Source organism: Dermacentor variabilis, chromosome 4, assembly GCF_050947875.1.
Source record: "Dermacentor variabilis isolate Ectoservices chromosome 4, ASM5094787v1, whole genome shotgun sequence".
Classification (NCBI taxonomy): Eukaryota; Metazoa; Arthropoda; class Arachnida; order Ixodida; family Ixodidae; genus Dermacentor; species Dermacentor variabilis.
In genome coordinates, this window is record NC_134571.1 from 93287212 (window position 1) to 93307810 (window position 20599).

Here is a 20599-nt window from a genome sequence, read left to right on the forward strand (position 1 = left end):
CAGGATGACGGGAAGGGGAGTCTTCCTCTGGTAACAGACCAGTCAAGCTGCCAGAAGAAAACCGCCTGCGTCTTCAAATGGCGTTCGCCCGCTGTGGTTGCTTAGTAGCTATGGTGTCGGGCTGCTAAACACGAGGTCGCGGGATCGGATCCCGGCCAGAGCGGCCGCATTTCGATAGGGGCGAAATGCGAAAACACCCGTGCTGCTTACATTTGTGCAGGTTAAACTCTTGGTGGTCCAAGTTATTCCGGAGTCCCTCACTACGGCGTGCTTCATAATCAAATCGTGGTTTTGGCACGTAAAACCCTATAATTTTTTCAAAGGACCTTGGTGCCATCGTTGTTGAGTCGCAGTAGTGAAATACAGACCCATTTGTAACCTTCAGCAAGTTCGCAGCCCCTGCCTTCATTAGAACCTGGTGGCAGCGGTGGAATTTGAACCCGCGTCTCGTCGTGCCTGTTTGGTGAGCAGTGTTTCTATAATGTACTCGCGAATCTTCTTCCTTCGAACCTGCATATGTATAGGCAACCTAGGAGTCTGTTGTGTAACAGCACTCTCGCGGACTCCGGGCCTGAAGAGTTATTGAAGTATAAGTGCCACCACCTCTCTCCCAGGCTCCCGCACCCCGTGGTGACAACGCTCATGACGGTTTTGTTGTATTTAAGGCGAAAGTAGCAACGTGGCTTATCGACCGCTTTTCGTTTCCTGACTTTGTGACTATAGTGGCAATTAGCGGGGCTCCCTTCAGAGGCTCGGTCGAACTTTTAGTTTCCTTGAGAAAGAATCGTGTCTTTTCTTATATGTTCATATGATAAGCCAACGTTATCATGTCTTCAGCTCAAGTGACAACATGTGCGTGTGTGCCGGCAGTGCTGAACAGAACGCACCATCGACGCTTCGCAGTGCGTCAAAGAATGCGTTAGGTGAGGCTTTGGAGGTCACACCAAATCATCACAGGTGCGCTGTTGCGGTCTTGGGGGCCACGCATAGGGACATCCCAGCGCACAGCGCTTGTGGTGTCGTTTGGGCGAGTTTTCCCTTTCAACTAACGCCGCAAATCGTGTTGGGATGTGTGAATATGGAAGTAGTGCTCTTTGCCGTGGCTTCTGCTGTTGTGTGGCGAAGAAAAATTACTAATTAAGTAGCCATATAGTAGTTCACGTGTCTGTCTCACAATGCAGCAGAAACGTCTGATTAGACACGCTGTCCCTTCAGGACAGGGAGCATTGCAGGAGGAGCGCATCACGACGGGCAACGTAATGTCTTGGCCAGGCGGCTTAGTGATCCGGATTTATGCTGGGAAGTCCGTACCTTTGATTGCACCTACTGCAATGAACATGCCAACTTATACTTTTGTAGCATCAGTGAAAAACGCTCTGTCGAACGTTCCAATGCTGCACATGCTTTGAACATTTCCCTCTGCCTACATTTTGGCATAGAGTATAATATGGGCAATGTGTGACCTGCAATCGTTGGACAAGGAGCTGTTCTTTGCTTTCTTACGCATGCTAGAGAAACAGACCGTAGTGTAGACAAACTGCAAAGTATGCGCCAAAGAATTTCAAGATCCCACATTTTGTGACGATAGTGTGCATCAATCCTTAATATCAGATCACACATTGCAGCACCGTAAAGTATAATCTATTATTGATTTACCTTGCTTGCAGAATCTGAGTCTTCTGACTGGGCAATGTTACCCAGTGTTATCGAGGTGCGAGGGAACTGCGAGAAAAGCGCTGGCTTGTCTTATTTCTCGCTTAGCTGAGCTAGCCGCTATCACTCGCCGAGGTTCCGTTTGTGATAAGCGCTTCAGAAAGCCCTTGGTATATCGTAGGAGTCGCGCTTGACGCACGTGTAGCCTTATCAAGAAACGTCTGGCGGTATCTCGCGACGCTATCGTCAGGCCACTGTGGCGTCGTGCGAGAGGACCTTCTTGTCCAGCCGCTTTGCTAGCTCATCTGTGGTTGCCGGCTATGGTCTTCTCATTGTGCGACGTTGTCTGAAAAGCCACGCACCTAAATGTAGAGCTTACCAGTGGTGTTGGCCACTGAAGGACCGAATTTACCGAAGCGACTTCCTCACAAGAATGGTCCTTGATTGGACTCTGTACTTGAACTCATAACAAATTTAAACAGCTCAAGGGTCAGTTCAAACGCAAGAATAAATACTGAGCTGATTAAATTTGTGCTCCTCATCACCGCATTTACATTATTCCAGTCCTCCTATAGCGCCAACCGGCACAGAAATGTGATGAGCGAAATTTTTTGTTTAATTTGTGCTCCTCATCACCACATTTCTCACGTCCCAGTGCCGGTTGGCGTCATAGGAGGACCGTAATAATGTAACTTATATGCGAAATTGTAGCTGCACGCCATCGTACTTCTTGTGCGCTAAATCCGGAACTGCAGATATATACGAAGTCACAGTTTCGCCCTACAGGCGAAGCATTGATCGCGATAGCAAATTAGTGGATAGCTAGCTATACAAAGTAAGGATACTAGTTTCATCGGCCGTGTAAACTTGTAAACACAGGCGTACTAACTAAATTAACAAGCATGGTGTCACACGCACACTAGAATACATGAACACATCTCACTCGATGACCGGGGAAACTCGCTGTCAAAACTCTGCAGTGAGGAAACGCGGCAGCAGCAGCGAGCGAGTCCACCTTCGTGCAGCCGCTCGCATCAACGCAAACTAAGTCGCGAAAACAGAGCACAGCGCAAACTCTTTACCCGTCGCAGATACAGCGACTTCCTGATACAGATACTTTCAAGATACAGCGGCCCGGCCGGCTGCGCGCGGCCGCCCGATGTAGAACGCCCTCTCCCCTCCCCCTGAATCCTTGCGGGCGACGGAAGGCGGCGCGTTTTCTCCCCGCTTTCGTCCCTTGCATGCGCGAGATTGTTGAGTCGCGATTGCCGGCTCACCCTCGCACCCTTTCACTCGCTCATACATCATACGTACGGCGCGCGGCGACGGCAGAAATGCCCCTAGGGTGTCCGTATAGTTACTATCGCAATAGAAAAGGAAATTATGCATGCATTGTGACGGTGATTGTTTTGTTTTGCCTTTATTGCGTTCCGGTTTTACTGTTGCTACTCCACTATTGCGTTATAGCTATGATACCTTATCCGTGCGCAGAAAAGAACGAAATTACGTTATGGAAAGGCAGGGAGGTTAACCAGAAGTAGTTCTCGTTGGTTCCTGCACAGGGGGAAGTGGGTAAATGGATAGAAAGAGAGAAGCACCAAACGAAGTAAACCAAATACGCTATCCGGCGCTAGCAGGCTGCGTTCTTGATTCTATTGTGTAGTACCGTGAACCTCAGCAACTTAGCGGAACAAATGGGCAGGGTAACATTTCACCTTGCTTTCATGTGCCTTTATTTTATCATTGTCAAGTGAGTGTTCCTTGTAGCAAACACTAGCAAAGTGGGGGATCGGCCCCCGTGTTTCCCAGCGGGCTGCTGGCCAACTTCACCGAGTGCCCGTTGCAACTTTTCATTGTGGATCGCTTCCATGTCACGTGACCTTCGGGTGCCAAATGATAAACGCCCCTGAATTTCTTGAATAAACGAAGCAATGCGCAGCTGCCTCCTTCATAAAGCACTATATGAGAGTGCTGCCGCATTGTCTGTGGATTCGTATATGGAAGGTTCACGATGGCGACGTGTTAGAAATTGTCTAGTGTCCGCGAGTTGAAATGATCTTATTATAGCTAATCTGTACAGAACAAAAAAATTGTAAAGCTATTCAACCTCTAGTTGACGTCCAAGAAAAACAATGCATTCCTACGCGAGTTGGTGGTGAGTGTGGGGCGTATGAACTGTGGAATTTGGTTGCTAATTGTTTGTCTCAGGGAAAATAATTTCATTCCACGCCCTCTATTTCGTACGGTAGATATGAATGACGTGGTTATAGATGACGCAGCAACAAGGGGTGCCCGAGCCTAAGTAGCAGCGACAGCGACAACCCCCCTCTGCGGCGCTTCACCGAACTCGACATGCCGATGCGCGGTGCGACGTGGGCGAAAGGTAACGACGGCGACGCTTCCTGTAGGCTGCCAGCAAAACCGGTTTTTGCCGTGTGTGCTGCGTATGTGCGGGTACAGTGGCTGGAGTGCGGGTATGTGACGCTCGTTTCCGCGTAGCTATGAGGCAAGCCCTTTGATCGACGCGGCTTTGCCGTTGGAAAACGCCATTAAAGGGGCTTTGGACTCGAGCGCTTTCAGCGCCCGCTGCGCTTGCTAAGGCAAACAACGCAGTAAAGTGGACGTAAGGTGCCTGTGCGAAAGTCTATATTGAAAGAGTGCACCAACAGTAGAGCAAGTAACAATAAAATAACGTTATTAGTTCGAACGGCAGTTATTGTGTATATATATATGGGTCGGTTCCTTTTCGAAAGCGATTTCGTTCAGGCGTGGTGTGGCGCAGTATGATAATGGAACGAGCGATAATGTGGCTTTAATCACTGTTCCATGGCTGCCTTTCACGAGTGAGCCAGGTAATTCGCGCTGGATTAAGTGATTGTGTTCTGAATCGCAGCTCTAGTGGACGAGAAAGTAAGGCCACAAGTCGATTCTGAAACGTTGGTTGACAAGTATCGCGCAGAAAGTTGTCCCTTCAGGACTTAAACGCACGGTAACGCAAACGTAAAGGAAACGTGTCAAGAAAGGGCACCATCTGATGCCTCGTGTCAGACCTGTCCACGTTAAGGCAGTCGATTGGCACACTTTCTGCTGTTTCTATCGCTGTGTTCCAATACTCCCCGTAGAAGTCAAAGTAGACGACTAAGCTAATAGCGGAGTAGCTTTAGCTCGGGCTCAACTTCGATGCCGCCTATGCAAATACGTGTAAAACGCAGAAATGCTTTTCTGAGATATCCACTGGGCCGATTTTAATGACATTTGTTACATTATTTAGAGAATGTCAAATTTTAGTCAATGTTAGAAGCGAAATTTTGATTGAATGCCTGAACATTTTTACCATGGCTTTTAATAAACTGGAGGTTTAAAAAAATATGGAAACCCGAAGTTTACAAATTTGTCCATCTGCATCAAAAACATATATTGCCAGCCTGTAAACTGCATCCGTCAGAGCATTGCGCATAAGTTCGTTATACAAGTTTACAGCTTATGTGAATTCGGAGGGTTTCGCAAAAGTCACACTCACATCAGAGCAGTATATTGCAGAGCGGTGTATAATAAATCAATTTTGCCCGCTTTATACGTGATATTAGATGCAATTGACAAAATTGTGTTATCTATTGGTGAGTTACAGCGTTGTCAATTTGATAGTCTCGTTTTCTGAAAATTTGCTATTTTTAACAATTCTTATTAAAATACCGACGGCGTAAATAAAAAAATCCGCCCGCAACAGTTACTAGGTTTTAACTTTTTCTTTTAAATGCAGCAAACTTCGCCAAATTTGGTGCAGTGGTTGCCGAGAAAAACGATTTATTCTTTTGCATGTATATTAATAGGAGCCCCTGAGCTAAAGCTTCAAGCCTCGTTCCAATTCCAAAGAAGACAGCATCGAAGTCAGAACGATGCAGGCTGCTTCACTGTCCAATTTAGATGGTGGCTCGGGAGGAAGCTCGGAAACGCGATTGGAAGGTAGTCCTCGCACAAGAAAACTTTAGGCAGGCTTTCCTATGCGCTTAATATACGCTGTTGCGACCAGGGGTCCGAAGATGTCGGAAGTTCAGGCACCATGGTGGAGTAAGGATCGTGGGCCTTGGCCCGACATTGACATTTTAGAACACACTTTTGTATTTACATTTTGTACGCAAGAACATATAAAAATGACTCAGAAAAGCAGTTCAAGTTCAAGCTGCCCATTGCCGATCACAAGGCGTTCGTCTAGTTTTTCAACTCTTCCGTCGTCCCGGTCACGTCACCTTCCCCCAATCCGGAGGTTTGCAGCCTTTTTCCTCCGAGGAGAGCTTGGCACAAAGCACACGCACGTTCCTTTGCACGGACAGGGAAAGTGGGAAACACAATGACCCCGTCTCCGACACGGACCCCGGTGGTATCCCAGAAGGGCGGCTTCATCCCGTTCGCTCGTCGAGGCAGGAGGGAAAAGGCAAAGTAACATCGGTAATCGACGGGAGAGAAGATCACCACGAGGTCGTTTAAAGGAATGTGTGACTTCGAAGTCATGTGTGACTTCGTAAATCCCCCAAACCCATTTGGCGGTGTCGAACTGGTTGCCATGAATCACCGCAGTTGAAACTGGATCTGACGAGGGCGCTGGCTCGTACACCATTGTCGTGTTACCCGCCTTGAGCGATTGGTTCCCCGGGTCACCGCCCGGTCACAACAGGGCTGCATTGTGTTTTTCATTGGTTCCCCCACGCAGAGTTGAAGTACACATATCATGTGCGTTTTTCCCGCTTTTCTCAGCTATGGCGTTGCGTTGCTAAGCACCAGGTCGCGGGTTGGATTCCCAGCCGCGACGGCTGTATTTCGATGGGTATGAAATGCAAAAAAAAAAAAAACGCCGCAGACTTTTAATACTGCTTACGTGTGGGAATGCGAGATCATTGTACCGTTTGCAGAACTCGGAACGCCATGAACAACGCGTTATGTGACTCATAACGTGACACCACTTAATCCCCATTGCATGCACCGTCACGTGCCCAGTGACGCACGCACTGGCCACAGCCAGATAGCTGTGACGTGTGCAATGACGCACGCACTACGCGCACCTTTAGTCAGCCTTTAGGCGCCTTGGAGCCGCCGTGGCGTCGGGAAAGCCTGCTGGTCTAGCAACCAGGAGGCCCTAGTTCGATTCCCACCCAGAGCGGACTTTATTTTTACAATTTACCTTGTTTGCAGGAACCTCCCTGAAAAATATCATCAATTCGAGCATTTTTGACGCGTTTTTACTCTGCGCCGTCGGTCATTTTTGGTACCATCTTTCGGCCACGCCTACGGACTTTCGCGTAATGGGGCTGTTAGATACGGGACCTTTTTCTGAGCCCCCTTCGAGTTCCCCAGACCACATCGAATCGCAGCACAGCTAATTGAGAAGCGCAGAAACACGGAAAGCACATTCCAGAGGAGCGCACGTGCAAACAAGTTGAATGCCCCCACTTCGTACGCCACCGGTGGAGCTATTCAATGCTTGACTCTTCCAGAAAGCGAGGGGATAGCCCGGCACTGTTCCAGGTAACGTGAGTCCCGAAGCCAGACGGCTGTGATGTACCGGGAAGGCCTGGCAGCGTCGCACCGGCCGCCGGGAGTAGGCGGCCCTCGGACAATTGGGGCCCAAGCGTCGTCCCCCCGTCCGCCTTTGAAGAGCGCATTGCAAGTCAGCAAGGACCGCAGGGAGCCGCCGGGTGTGACACCACCGCTCGGGCGCCTACCATTGGCCGAAAATGGCGTCATCTGAGCGGACTCTCCCATTGGCCGAACATGACGCGTCTTCCAGACCTCGAAGGGTTTAAAAGACGCAGACCTAGAGGATGCCAGAGCATTCCAGAGAATCCTGGAGCATTCCCTGATTCACCTCTCTCGAACTTCTTGCCGCGGGCCGCAGCGTCCGAGTTGCTGCCGGCCCGTAATGACTGTACAACTGTTACTTGACGTCCCACTGTAAATAATGTAAAATAAACCTCCCAAGTGTTTTCATTCCGACGTCCATCCTCGACCTCTACAGGGCATATAATGCTTTCACATTAAAACGCTCCTGTACATCAAATAAATGCGCGTTAAAGAAGCCCAAATGGCCAAAATTAACCTGGAGGCTTCTACTACGGCGTGCCTCATAATCATATTGTGGCCGCGTCACGTAAAACGCTACAATTTAATTCCCTTTTTTTTTGCTTTTTCTTGTCGCCGCGAGGTGGCGTCCCATCGCAGAAACCTACTTCTGATGGTGCCAGACTCGTTCCACTACTTGGGCTCGAAGGTGTCATAGCTGTTTACGTATAGTCTGACTCCGATGCCCCTTATGTGGACTCGTCTTACCACTTCTACGGACTTTAGGAGTTGCCGAACGATATCACAAAGTGGATACCTTAAGCTCCCGTAACTAGCCTATCAAGTGAGTTGAAAGGAAGTGAAAGCTCTTCTAACCATTTATTCGTGATCAACGATAGCGAGAGCGCTGCCATTGTGATAGTTAGCTCTGTAGCAGGAGCCACAAGTGCCGAAATGTATAACAACGCTATCCATTATATTACGTGAAGACTACGTACGTTAAATTCGCCAATTAACGTAAATAGGCCACAAACGCAATAGCTTATGGAGGATGCTCAGTGAGGGCACCATTTCTTGGCTACATTTTTTTGCGAACGCTATTGCAAAACACGCTAATACTTGCGTCGTGCGCTTGAAAACGTTGGCGATCTTATGATGCGTTCGCGCCGTTACGTTCCCTTTATCGACGGCGGACGCGCGGCACGCGTGCAGAGTTTTAAAGTATCTCCACATACGAGGAGTGCGTTTGACTGCAAAAACGACGAAGAGAAGTGGACGTGCCGCCAGAGCTGTGCCATAGGCTGTGCTCAATCGCCTCGGTGTCGGATCCAGGACAACGTTCTGTCTTCCGCTGCTGGCATTGGCGTTATGCGTGTAATTGCTGAGCTGCTGGATGGATGGATGGATGGATGGATGGATGGATGGATGGATGGATGGATGGATGGATGGATGGATGGATGGATGGATGGATGGATGGATGGATGGATGGATGGATGGATGGGCGGACGGACGGACGGATGGATGGATGGATGGATGTACATGCATCTTCAGTTGCACGAAATGGCCTGAGGCCTTAATGGGCTGAAGGGAAGGAAGGAAAGGCTACATCACTACTAATATTGGCCCTGCAGGGCCAGGCTGTACGACAACGTTCCACGGCCCAATAGACGATTTGCAAAATGGTGCGCGTCCTCTTCCGTGCAGCGGCAGTACGACATACAAAAATTTGGTTGGAAAACGAGACACAAGTTTGACTGTTTCTCGGTGAATTGTTCGAGTGCTTGCACAGATGAAGTGCTTTTCCTTTGTTTATGTAAATACTAGGCTTCTTACAAAACAAAAGCAGCGTGTTACCAGCGAAAGTGTTACCTTCGGGTGAGTAATTGATGACATGATCTAGAACAAAATTCGCGAAGACGCTGAGACTTCATCATAAAACCAGTAACAGAAAGACACGTCAGCCATGTACCTGTTAGGCAAATCACCTCTCTTAAGCAAACTTGGTTGGAAAATATCCGTCTTGCTCATGCGCAGTATATTTCTACAAATGGCTCATCAGAGCGCTGCGTGTGTCGCCTGTAGGGTACAGCCAGTCATTAAGGGTTCGCACTGTCCTGGGCTTGCATTGATCCTGGATTCTGTCGAGGCTTGAGCACTCCCACAACAAGTGTCCAGTATCCGGGCGGCTGTCAGTAGAACAATGCGACACATGGGACCAACGTTGCCGCCTGTCGGGACACGATCGGAGGAGTCTCTTAGAAAGTGCCTCCATTTTTGCTGATACGTGTATATATATATGCAGTGGTAGACCTCAAGCTAACATTAAAATTTCACGTGGGCGCTGACTATACCGCCAATGGTTACGCGTCATACTCGTCTCGTGAACCCTAGTGCGACGACGCTCGCAACGCCACTGATGGCGCTGTTCATCACGCCATCGTTGCGAGACGCCTGGTAGATGCCAGGGCGCCGTTCCTTCTGCCCCAGCGGCAGCCGCCTGCTCTGTAAAATAATTTACACCATAAAAAGTGAAAAAGTGTGTAAATTTGTCTATAACTCACACCCTTAGGGTGTCCGTTATATAGATAACACCTGGAGGGTGTGAGTTATAGACACGTTTACACCCTTTTTCACTTTTTAGTGTGTAAATTATTTTACAGTGTGGCGTGCTGCGTCGTGCCAACACGTTGCACCCGCGTGTAAGTGGAACACCACCCGAGGACTCGGAACGCAATGCTCTCTCTAGCTTGCTATAACTGTCAATGCCCTTCGATTGATACTGCTTTTTTTTTTTTTTTTTTGCCGATATCATCCCGTTGATTGGAACGCGGTGCCCGGAACGTCGATTTCTCGTGCACTGTAGCGCGTCCTTCTTTTGATCTAACAGCGTTCGCATCGCGTTGCATGTGCTACCGCCGAGGTTTGCGGATTCGGGAACCGAGTGCGCAAACGTAACGTAGCGTGCATTTGTTGTGAAAAGGCGGGTGGAGTTCGTTTTTTTTTTTTGTTCGAAAGGCGCCTTTAAGGCCACTCTATAGTACGACGTAGCGTTTACGCGCGTGTGCACACTTGGTATGGCGATGCGACGCCACCGAAAGCGCAAGTATATATATATATATATATATATATATATATATATATATATATATATATATATATATACATACAGTATATAGTCCGACGCGAGGGGCGGCCGACGTATCCGGCGTCCGTCGGCATTCCCCGGCTGCGGCCGGCGCGAGATACGACTTGCTGCGTTCCGCGCCGACCTCGTCACCCAATATGCACCGCGTCTCGCCGCTGGTGGCGGCGCGTTCTCCTGCACGTTCCAGCGAGCTAGAAGTTTCTTATCATTCTGAAACGTTTCGTATAAAATGCGCGTGTGTCTAGTCGGCGTGGCGCGGCGCTCGGGGCGATTTTCGCGCCACCGTACGGTACGAACCTGGCGTCGCCAACCTCCACCGACGCTGGCTGACGCGCACGCTGCGTCGAACCATAAAGCGGCCTTGACGTTATCGGCCCGCGGACGAGCGTCGCTTGACACCGGACGAGCCGGAGCGTGTTGGCTGCGTCCGGTACGTTGGCTGCGCCAGTGCTTCGAACCATCGGTCGAACTATAGACGCTGTTGTTCTCGCTAACGTGACGTAACGTGTGCGCACGCTCACGCTACTTCGGTCTATATTTAGCCCATAAAGAAACGCGCTGTTTGAACTCGCGACATAGGTCGCCAGTGGCGTAGCAACAGGGGGGGCCGGGGGGCCGTGGGCCCCGGGTGCGCGGGGCCAGCAGGGGGGGGGGTGTCATATACGTCTGAAGACACCCGAAAATTGTCGATATCCTCGCCTTCCTCGACTACACCCGGGGGGGGGGGGGTGACAGAAGAGCTAAGGGCCCCGGGTGCCAGACGACCTAGCTACGCCACTGTAGGTCGCGCAGCGCAACCCCTGCGCGGCGCGACAGTCGCACGTCGCCGGGAGCCTACGCGCCGGGAGCCTACGCCCACAGCGCCATCACGCTCTGCGAGTAAGCGCGTGGTGGCCTCTGCATGCACATTATTAGACCCGCACTAAATAGATAACAGGACGTAGATGTTTCTAGCTGTTATCGCTCAGCGCTTAGGGGCATCTGGTCTAGCTTAACTGAGTCTAATTTCTGCTTTCCGCAGGTTGCGGTAGCGTGTCGGTTCGGGCGCGACTGTCTGGGCGATGCCAAAGCAAACGTCTCCGCTGAGCAGTCCAGAGCAAGAGTGTGCGAGCTCTCTAGTCCACGAGGAGAGCGCCCTCTGGTCTAGGAGGGATTCCGTTCTTTCTCAGAGGTAAGCAGAATGCAAAAAAAAAAAAAAAACGGAGCGGCGTACTTTGTGGTAGGAACTGATGATGCTCCTTCAAGAAACTGGAGAAATGAGTCGAAAAAAAAAATGACAACTGTCACTCAGGTCAAGAAAAGAAAAGGCATCATAGGAAGAGACACTAAAAAGAAATGCTACATTTTAAACAGTTAAGAGGAAGCTTTAGCTCGAGTACTCCTATCTAAATACATGTAAAAGGAGAATTCGTTTTTCTCGGCAACCACTGCACCAAATTTGATGAGGTTTGTTGCATTTAAAAGACAAACTTAACATCTAGTGACTGTTGGTTTCGAATTTTCGAGTTAGATTGTCAATTTTTTATAAAATATTGGCAAAAATCAAAAATTTTCAAAAAACGAAACTATCAAGTTTACAACTCTGTAACTCAACCATTAAAAATGATAATACGATTCTGTGAATTGCATTTAATAGTACATCTAAAGCGGACAAAATTGATATGTGACACATGAATATAAAAAATTTTAATCATAGGGAAATACAACTTTTGCAAAACCGTTGTAACCAACGTAACAAATTCACGTAAGATGTAGAATGACATATTGAATTTGTCCGCTTTGAATGATCTAATGGATGCCGTTTACAGAACCGCGATATCAGTTCTTGATGCAGAGCTATGAATTTGTAAACTTCGTGCTTCTATTTTTATCAAGCGGTCAAATATTTGAAAATCGTTTTATAAGAATTCAAGCCCTAAATCAAAATTCCGCTGCCAACAGTCACTAGAATTTACCTTTCTCTTTCAAATGCAACAAATTTCATCAAAATCGGTCCAGGAGTTATCTCATAAAAACGTTTTTGCGTTTTACATGTATTTGAATAGGCCGCGTGGGAGTTGGGCCCGAGCTAAAGCTTCCTCTTAACGTGGCTCTGCTATCGCAAACACCAGAGACCGGTGGAGCTGGCGGAAGGCCAGAAGAGTAGTGCCAACCCGCACACAAGACACATGAGCGCCGGCAACGCGTTCCTACGGCGTCCACCAAAGGCGTCTACTGCGGCGTCCGTGATTCGCATGGTCAACGCTGTAGTAGACGCCGCGATTGTCTCCACGCTGTACGGAGCGGCGGGCGAGGAGGACATCTAGGCACCCTATAAAACTCCGTTTCATACATCAGTGCAACGCTGTGGAAACTACGCAAGAAGTCCGGCCACCAAAATTTATCACTCCGCGCGTTCCCGTCTATGCTTCGCTGCGCGCCAGGAGGCCTTTGCTCGCGCGAGCATGCACGTGAGGCTGCCGCGACGGACAACGAAAGGAAACAACGAAAATCAAATTGATTTAAAACAACGTGTTAGCACCCGTATGAGTACATGGTTTGTTTGTTTCTAAGAGTAAATTCTTTTTTTTTTTCATTCAATACAGCTTATACAAAGAAAATTTTCACAAGTTCGGGTCCAGAAACGCCGAGCTATTTCTAAGTTCGAACGCAGCCACTGCAAGGAGTATCTCGCCTCCTCGGCGTTGCACCAGCCGCCGGAGAAGAACACCCCTCCTCCTTCGCCTGACCCCCCTGCCTCACGCGTCGCAGTAGAGGGCACGCTTCCAGGCCGCGTTCCTCGCTTGCGTGCGCGCCACTCCTCCCCCGCTAGGCTCCACCCTCCCTCGCCACGTCGCTATGCTGCGCGGCGCTATTTTATACTCTGCTTTCACTCTCTCTCAGCTATCCCTCCCCCAGCCAGCTGCGAACGTCAAGAGAAACCCAGCGAGCTTCTAACAGCTCCACTTTGGGCCTTATTGTGTCCCTAAACAACAATCATCTCGGCTGCATTTCATTTCTTTGTAGCTGCGCTCCTGTACTTTGAGGCGCGTCTCAGTGTACCGTAGCGTTTCTGACCTGAAAGTAGCGAGTCAAGCGTGTTGAAGAAAGGAAATGCATGCAATTATAGATGGTGTGTACCATAGTTTCTCACTATATAACCTAGAGGGAAATCTCGCGCTGTAGTATGCATGGCAACACCGGGATATGGTGGTTTGCGATTTGCATCGTTCTCAAAAAGCCAGGACTGGCCAGGACGCCTTGAAGACGCGCTTGGCTGGCACCGTTCCGTCGGTCACAGTGGTTCACTTCCTACTGAAACAACGCAATCGCTGTTTAACTTCATTATCACACAAAGACATTCAATTTAATTATGCGGACTTGTGCTTCTACGCATTGTTATACGAAATGTAACAAGTGTCGGCGGGCCGCTAAAGTTGCATGACAGACGAGAACGTCCGTGCTCGCTTTGCGACATTTTGTCGTCTGTTTTTGCTTTTCTTCGCTTGATTATGCACTGCATGCGAGTAAACTTCATTGCAAGATGTAATACGGGTGAATGAGAACCATTTATGAAGATTTTATTTTGTAGACGCATTATTTCTGCGGCCATATCCACGTTTGAGGAGAAGCCTCTCTCAACACCATCCAGTACAAGCTTCGCACACCCATATTAGCATATTCAAGGCACTATGCCCATATTACTCATATTCCGTATACCGACCGCCATTTCTATGTCGGCAAAGCACTCGTTAGGAAACTCGCATAGACGGTGGCTCCAGATTTCCCTCTAGGTAATAATGTGATAAACTCAATGGTATGTGCTGTTTTGGCACGAGGTACCACTAAGCAAGCGTTTGTAATTCGTATAGCGTAGGCGTGGTGTAGACTAAGTTGGTAGGTATAACTTTTGAATTAGCAAATAGGTTGCCTCTGTCGTGTCTGCGAAAGTGACGTAAACGTTACAGAACCGCTGTGGCGCCATCGATGCGCAATGTGCTACTGCGCTGTGCTGCGTTTCCAAAAGTATCGGATGCACACGCGCCGGGCCAGCTCCGCGTAAAACAGACGTAGATCGACGCTTTTTTTTTTTTTTTTGCGTCGCCCCTGTGTCTCGCTGCTGCTTTTATGGCAGCAGGTGTACTTAATTGGCGAATTTATAAGCAATGTCTTTGTTCCGAAAGCTCGTGACATGAAGGTGAAAGCGTCAACTTACGCGTTTTTTTTTTTCATTCTAAAGCTAGTGAGGATCCGTTCGTGCACGTTAAAAGAAAAAACTGCGCCAAGAACTGCCGGTGGTGTTTGCCAGGAGACCGCACTGGAACGCCTTTCAAATCGATCCAGCGCAAGTTTAGCCGTCGCGCCCCCTGGTGATTGTACTGGGCCGACAGCGCCGAGGTAACGAAGGCGGAGCGCGTGTCCTTGTTTTCGGCATGGTGTGACGTTGCTAGTTATGTGTTATGCTATTGGTCTGTCTACTCAAGTTAGGGGAAATCACGTGTTGATGCTTAATACACTCATTCTATGTATTTATTTATTATGCCTACCTACATCGGCCATAAAGCGCTATTGCAAGCAGGTTTAGTTACATTGAATTGCCACATTGTTAAAATAGTAATACAAAGCACAGGAATAAATACTAAAACTGAACATTGAACAGCCATAAATAATAATGATAAACAAGCATTCATAAAACGAAACTACTGTGTATAGTTTTCCTTACCTCAAGCGACACACCGTATATAATAGGCACATGACAAATAGTTCGTCACAAAGCATTTCGAACAACATTTAGAAAATCCTGTGAATGAACAAGATCGCTTGGCAGCTTATTCCGGTCTTCGACTATATTAGAAAAGACTGCTTAGCATGGTCTATTCTTACTGATACATACTGAGGCGATTTTAAATACAGGTCTTTATCGATGCCATTTTCGTTATTGTATATTTTGTGTAACAATTCTAATCGTTGAATATTCCTTTGCACACAGGCAATCTCTGATCTCTTAATGTTAAAGTGATAGCTACCGGTTACAAAGAGTGGGCTGCAAAACGAAATTTTGAACAGGTACGTAAGTCTAAAACTGAGCTAGCAGCTTTCACATTGCATAATCTTACCGGAGAAAGTTAATGCGAAAACACGGCTGATCCATACCGATTCTCTGGATAATTCAAGTAGTGTATATATTTGTTCGTCAGTAAACGAGGTTTGCCTTCTGATTTTGTTGCTTGTGCTGGCCCTCACATTGCACTGCGAACAGTAACAGCTTCGCTATAAAATATAGAGTTGTGCCGTACTTAATTTATAAACATATAAAGTGAAAACTGTGACTTACGAAAACTGGGTTCCTCGGTTCTCCTTTCTTCTCGCGCTTAATCTGTGTATTAGGTATAACTGAACTAGCTTTTAATGTTACTAGGATCACTCTAATGGAAGGGACCTAAAAGTCGGATCGTGGTTGCAGAATAGGGGCACATTACAAGTCATCTATAGGAGAAATTGCAAAGCTCTACGTTGTTGTGGGAGCTACGTGACGTTAAATCCTCGTTAATTGCAAGTGAGACCGACCGAGACGTTTTAAACGATTGTTGCCTGTGATCGCAATGATATTTTAAAGTACGAATTTGTGCTTTGCAGAAAATACTGAAGTAAATATTAAGGTCGCACTACTTTACGGCTTTCCGCGCAATTCACGCAGAATAAAATGACAGCCTTGTTTGAAAACTATATGTCGAATCGAAGTGTAACCTTGCAGGATTACGGGGGACATTGCAAAATGACGTAAAAGACGAGGACGAAGAAAGCGACAGGAGTGTTAATATGTTACAATGAATTGCCAACTAGCCGAAACCAGCCAATTGAAAATCGTTGTGCGAAATCTCGTTAATCGGAACTATAGATGTACTCAGCGCTGGCGGCAGAGAGATCACGTGAGCAGCGCGCGTGTCGCGGGCGAAATAGCACAGGGCGCGAAGCGCCACGGTGGCGTGATTCTGTGTGGCGGGAAACAGTGACGTAGGAGGGCGAGTCGTCACTGCCGATGCCCGGGGCGAAAGGCCACCTGGAGGCTACGCGTACAGCTCGGCTGACGAAGCGGACACGAGGAAAGAGCAGCTCTCGAGACGACCTTCGCATGCGTACAGTGCGTGCGAAGTCCTACTAAGCTGAAAGGAAAGCTGTAAGAGCAGCGCAAGTTACCGAAAGGATATTTCAAACCAGTGGCTTATCCAAAAATTTCTCTCGGGGGAGCCCCCCTCCAGGACGCTGGGCAGGCAGCATGCTAACAATTTCTTTTGGAGAGGGAGGGGTGGCACGGTGCCTGATCCCCCTGCTTGGTGCGCGTGAAGCTGGTGCAAGGAAGTCTGTCAAAGAGCCGCCGACCGAGCTGCTAAATTTAGTGTACTTAGGGGAAACCTGCACAGAATTGAAAATACGCGTTATCTAATCGACATCGCTGGTCTTTGATAAATGATTATGCAAGGTTGTGTGTTGTAAGCTTTCTTTTTTTCTTTAGCAAAGTACCAGGGTAAGTGTTGGCATGAGGTATCTGCGAGTTATAACCTAGCGATGACTTGCAAATTGATAAAGGTGTCAACATCTAGACGCAAGAGCGGGTAAGTGATAGAGCGAAGTGCAAGGAACGGTGAAATCGGCGACTGCGTGGAGAAATGAAACATAGCTTACCGAAGCTACTTAGTTAACATCTCCCGTTTTAGCGCGCGAACTGGTCAACGTGTAATCTTCAAACACGTGTATTCACTTTCACCTCATGATGAAGCGTCACATTCGCTGTCATGACGCGTAGGTGCTGGCGCACGAGACGACACAATGTTGCATAGACCTTGCCTGATTATGCGTTAGGACGCGAAGTCGTCTGGCTTGGATGTTGCGCGACTACGCTACTGCCCCGTAGTTATAGTAAAACCTTATCTTGCATTTGTAGTCGTGCTTCCAATGAAAACTGCCCACGGTGTGCTGGTGACCGCTTGTGTCAACCGAAGATTATTGCAGTCAGGTAACTGCAGCTAAAACACTACACAACTTTTGTTTGGTGTGTGAGGTAGAGTCATAATAATCGTCCTGCAAAGACCGAAAATACTGCAACGATTGCTGGCAGGCTGACCAGCGAAGGTCCACGAAGGCACGTATAAGTGTGACGTAGACATACGCACGAGTGTTGCCAGTTGCCGAGCCAGCCACATCGCGCTGGCTGCATGCGCGAAAGAAAATAGTCCGAGCGGACGCGTTCACGCGAGGGAGAAGGGAAGCGACGACGGCACACGTGTGGCTCATTCAACCCGCGCTGCTGAGCCATGGCGGCAGCCATTGGTGCGCAGTTGTCAAGTGCGCAGGGGTGTATGTGAATTGAACTGCTGTTTCTTTGAGCTTTTCAACGCTTCCGAGGTGAACCTACTTGCGCACATTCTGTTGACGAGAAAAAACGACTCGTGCTACGTGGAAGCTGCAGTGCAGCGGAAGCAGGCAGCTGCCCCATTACGTGCAGCGGGACTCTGCTGGTAACGACAGGCCGCCGCCGAGTCGGCGCTCGTGACGCCATCTTTAGACGGTGAGGAGAACTGACGAGCGAGAAACCGGCTTGATCCGCCTGTTTCGGGTTTTCCTCTCGCGCCCTCTCCTCCTCTGCCCTGTGGGCGGAGTCCTTGTGCGGAAGTTGATAACTCGCTTTATACGTTGTTGTTCAGTTCTTGTCCTTATTGATAATACAACGCCAATTCGACATTAGTACTGCCTCATACGCTTTTCTGCCTGTGAAGCTTGTCACTGCTGGCATTGTCATGTAGTTTTCGGGTTGTTCTTGAAGGTTTGCATGTAGAATTAACGTATGTGCAACGTTGGCAGAAATAGGGGAAAGTTAATGTAATACATTATTATTTTACTGAGGCAGTTCCACCTTTATAGTGTTGACAGGGTGGGTGACGTTGTGCCTTATCGCTCAACCGTTGGAGTTTTTTTTTTTTCTTTCTTTCAAGTCTTCCCTGTTTCGTATACTTACTGTAGAATATTGGACGTTGGGAAAGTGCACATGTGAAAAGAGCGCACACTCCGCCAGTTTCTTGTGTGACCCTTTTGACCGGAATTCGGCTGTGCTCGAACCATGTTTTGCGAAGGTTTTAATTTCGTTGTGATCTTCACGCCTCAATGTGACTCCCGCTGTAGATGTGACGCTGACATAGCTCTGTGATCGTTAAGCGTAAACGTGACTCTCGCTGAAAATGTGACGGTGACATAACTATTTTTATAACGATATCTCCGTAGCGTTCGCGTTTCGGACTCGCTTTGGCTGATAGACTGCATTATCTCTGGCTGAGATAACGCAGTGTGACATATTAGCATTCCAACCGTGACGTTGGAACACTAAGTTTGAAGTACCGACTGGCTATTTTGTCACGTTTCTAAAAATTATTCGCGGTTCTTAACGTATGCTCTAGAGGGCTCCATTGCTGTTACGATGTTTCCCATCTTCTGATCATTTTTTGTAGGATTGGAGGAGCGACATGTAGTGGAGGGACTTTCGGACTTTCATTTTCCGGTCTTTGACGGGCGACGACTGCACTGGGGGCGTTTGTACAGTGCGGTTCACTGTTAGAGCGAAAGGCAGTGCTGCAAATGACGGAAGGATGGAGGCATTAGCTCCGTTCTACACCCCTGTGCTGTGCATGGCTTCAGCCGGCATTTAGGCTAGAGCGCAAGCGAAATTATAGCCGCAGATTAGTGTTGTTTAACAGTGAACAGCACTGTATACATTGCGTTCCTTCAACTTGGGGAACGCAGCGAACTGAATTCGCCTAGTCCGCAGAGTCCTTGCACCAGTGCCTTGCGGCTTCAAACGTGGAGTCGGTCAAATGTACTGGTATCTTAGTGGTGGGACACGACAAGCTAACAGAGTGCCGTGTGTCTGTGGAATTACTTGCATGTTTCTGACGCTGGACCTTGGCTTTGTTCTCTCGTACCCAACTTATTTGATTTAGAGATTGGCCATTGATGATGGCGTTAGTTACGCTACAGATATCGACAGCAAATTGTTGGTAGTTGTGGTAAGGTTAGGCAGAAACAACGCACATGTTGGAAGCTATGTGAAGCGAAGCTTTCCTGAAGTTGTTAAAGTCTGTGCAACCAAATGTGATGCGTACAATTGTATTAATTTACGTCCGACGCAGCATGTAATTTCATGCAGTGTTTGTTCACCGCACAGGGGGGGGGGGAGGGGGGTATCACTACATTTATGTCATGCAACGTTTTTGGTGGCGTTTATAGTTTTGGCGTTATAGCATTGTTTTACAGTGCTCCGAGTCACCGACTGTTGTATCGGCTCTTCCAGGCGGAGTTTAGAAGGATCAGTGCATTTTCCATCGTTAGACGATATGTCATGCCAGACATGGTATTACACTATAGTATTAGCCCACTGCGTCTTCCTTAACGAGTGAGTTTACGGTGGTGGGTTTGATGGTTTTGCAACTAAGGACGCTGGATGTTATTACACGCATGCAGCTGCTCCCACATCTGCGCCAAACGAGATTTCCTGCGCCATTTTGATGAAAGAAACACAAGGTTTTGAGCCAAAGTGCGCCAGTATTAAAGACGTGTGTGGCCGCAGTAATCTGCAGACGTGCATGGCGCACAATACCAAAGTGGCTTAATAAATCGAACTTAATTTCACGTTATCTATACGTCGCCGACCGATAATTCTGGCTCGACGGTGACCGCCTAAAAATCTGAATAATTGGGCATCCAAAATATCCAAGTCCATCAGACAACAAGCGACTTTATTCCGCGAGTGGCTAATGAAGTGTGCCGTATTGCCGGATGACCACTTTCGGTGATACGTTCACTTTCGCGGGATATGGCGTCACTGCGTCAGACGCGTCGGCGTCTACGAGCGTCGGCTTCTTGGCACTGTGCCAGGAACGCTATCGTCGGTCTACATGTCCCCGCTAGTCACGCGAAAGGTAGCCCGAAAGGGACGGTCCGAAAATAAAACCAGTTTTTCAACGCGTTGCTGGGCGCGCGTGCGCTTGCCTGCGATCTGGCCATTCCGTACCTCTACCGTTGTCATGCTGTCGCCACAGAAAGTACAATCAAGCCCAAACCCCGTGAGAGCGACTTTGGGCGCGACGAAACGGGCCGTTGCGTGAACAGATCGCTCGGTTCTGGAAATCTAGAATTCGTCGCTCGTCGCCCGGAAGCGCTATGAGCGACTATGCAACAGCGTAAAGCCGGAACTGGATGTGCGCCGGTGAAGTACTACCG

At 48.4% G+C, this 20599-nt stretch overlaps 1 protein-coding gene across 9 annotated transcripts in view; it reads left to right on the forward strand.

Annotated features, from left to right (window-relative positions):
• The window catches only part of egg (SET domain bifurcated histone lysine methyltransferase eggless), a 141741-nt gene that overhangs the window by 71187 nt on the left and 49955 nt on the right, over nucleotides 1-20599 (forward strand). For 6 of the 9 annotated variants that reach the window (XM_075689793.1, XM_075689794.1, XM_075689795.1 and 3 more), the window contains exon 2: nucleotides 11373-11522. The exons of 2 other annotated variants lie outside the window; for them this stretch is intronic. In XM_075689793.1, coding sequence (XP_075545908.1) covers nucleotides 11413-11522 — 110 coding nt within the window. In that variant the 5' untranslated portion in view covers nucleotides 11373-11412. Of the gene's footprint in view, nucleotides 1-11372; nucleotides 11523-17611; nucleotides 17898-20599 lie in introns of those variants that run through there. One more of the 9 variants, XM_075689799.1, reaches the window with a different exon arrangement.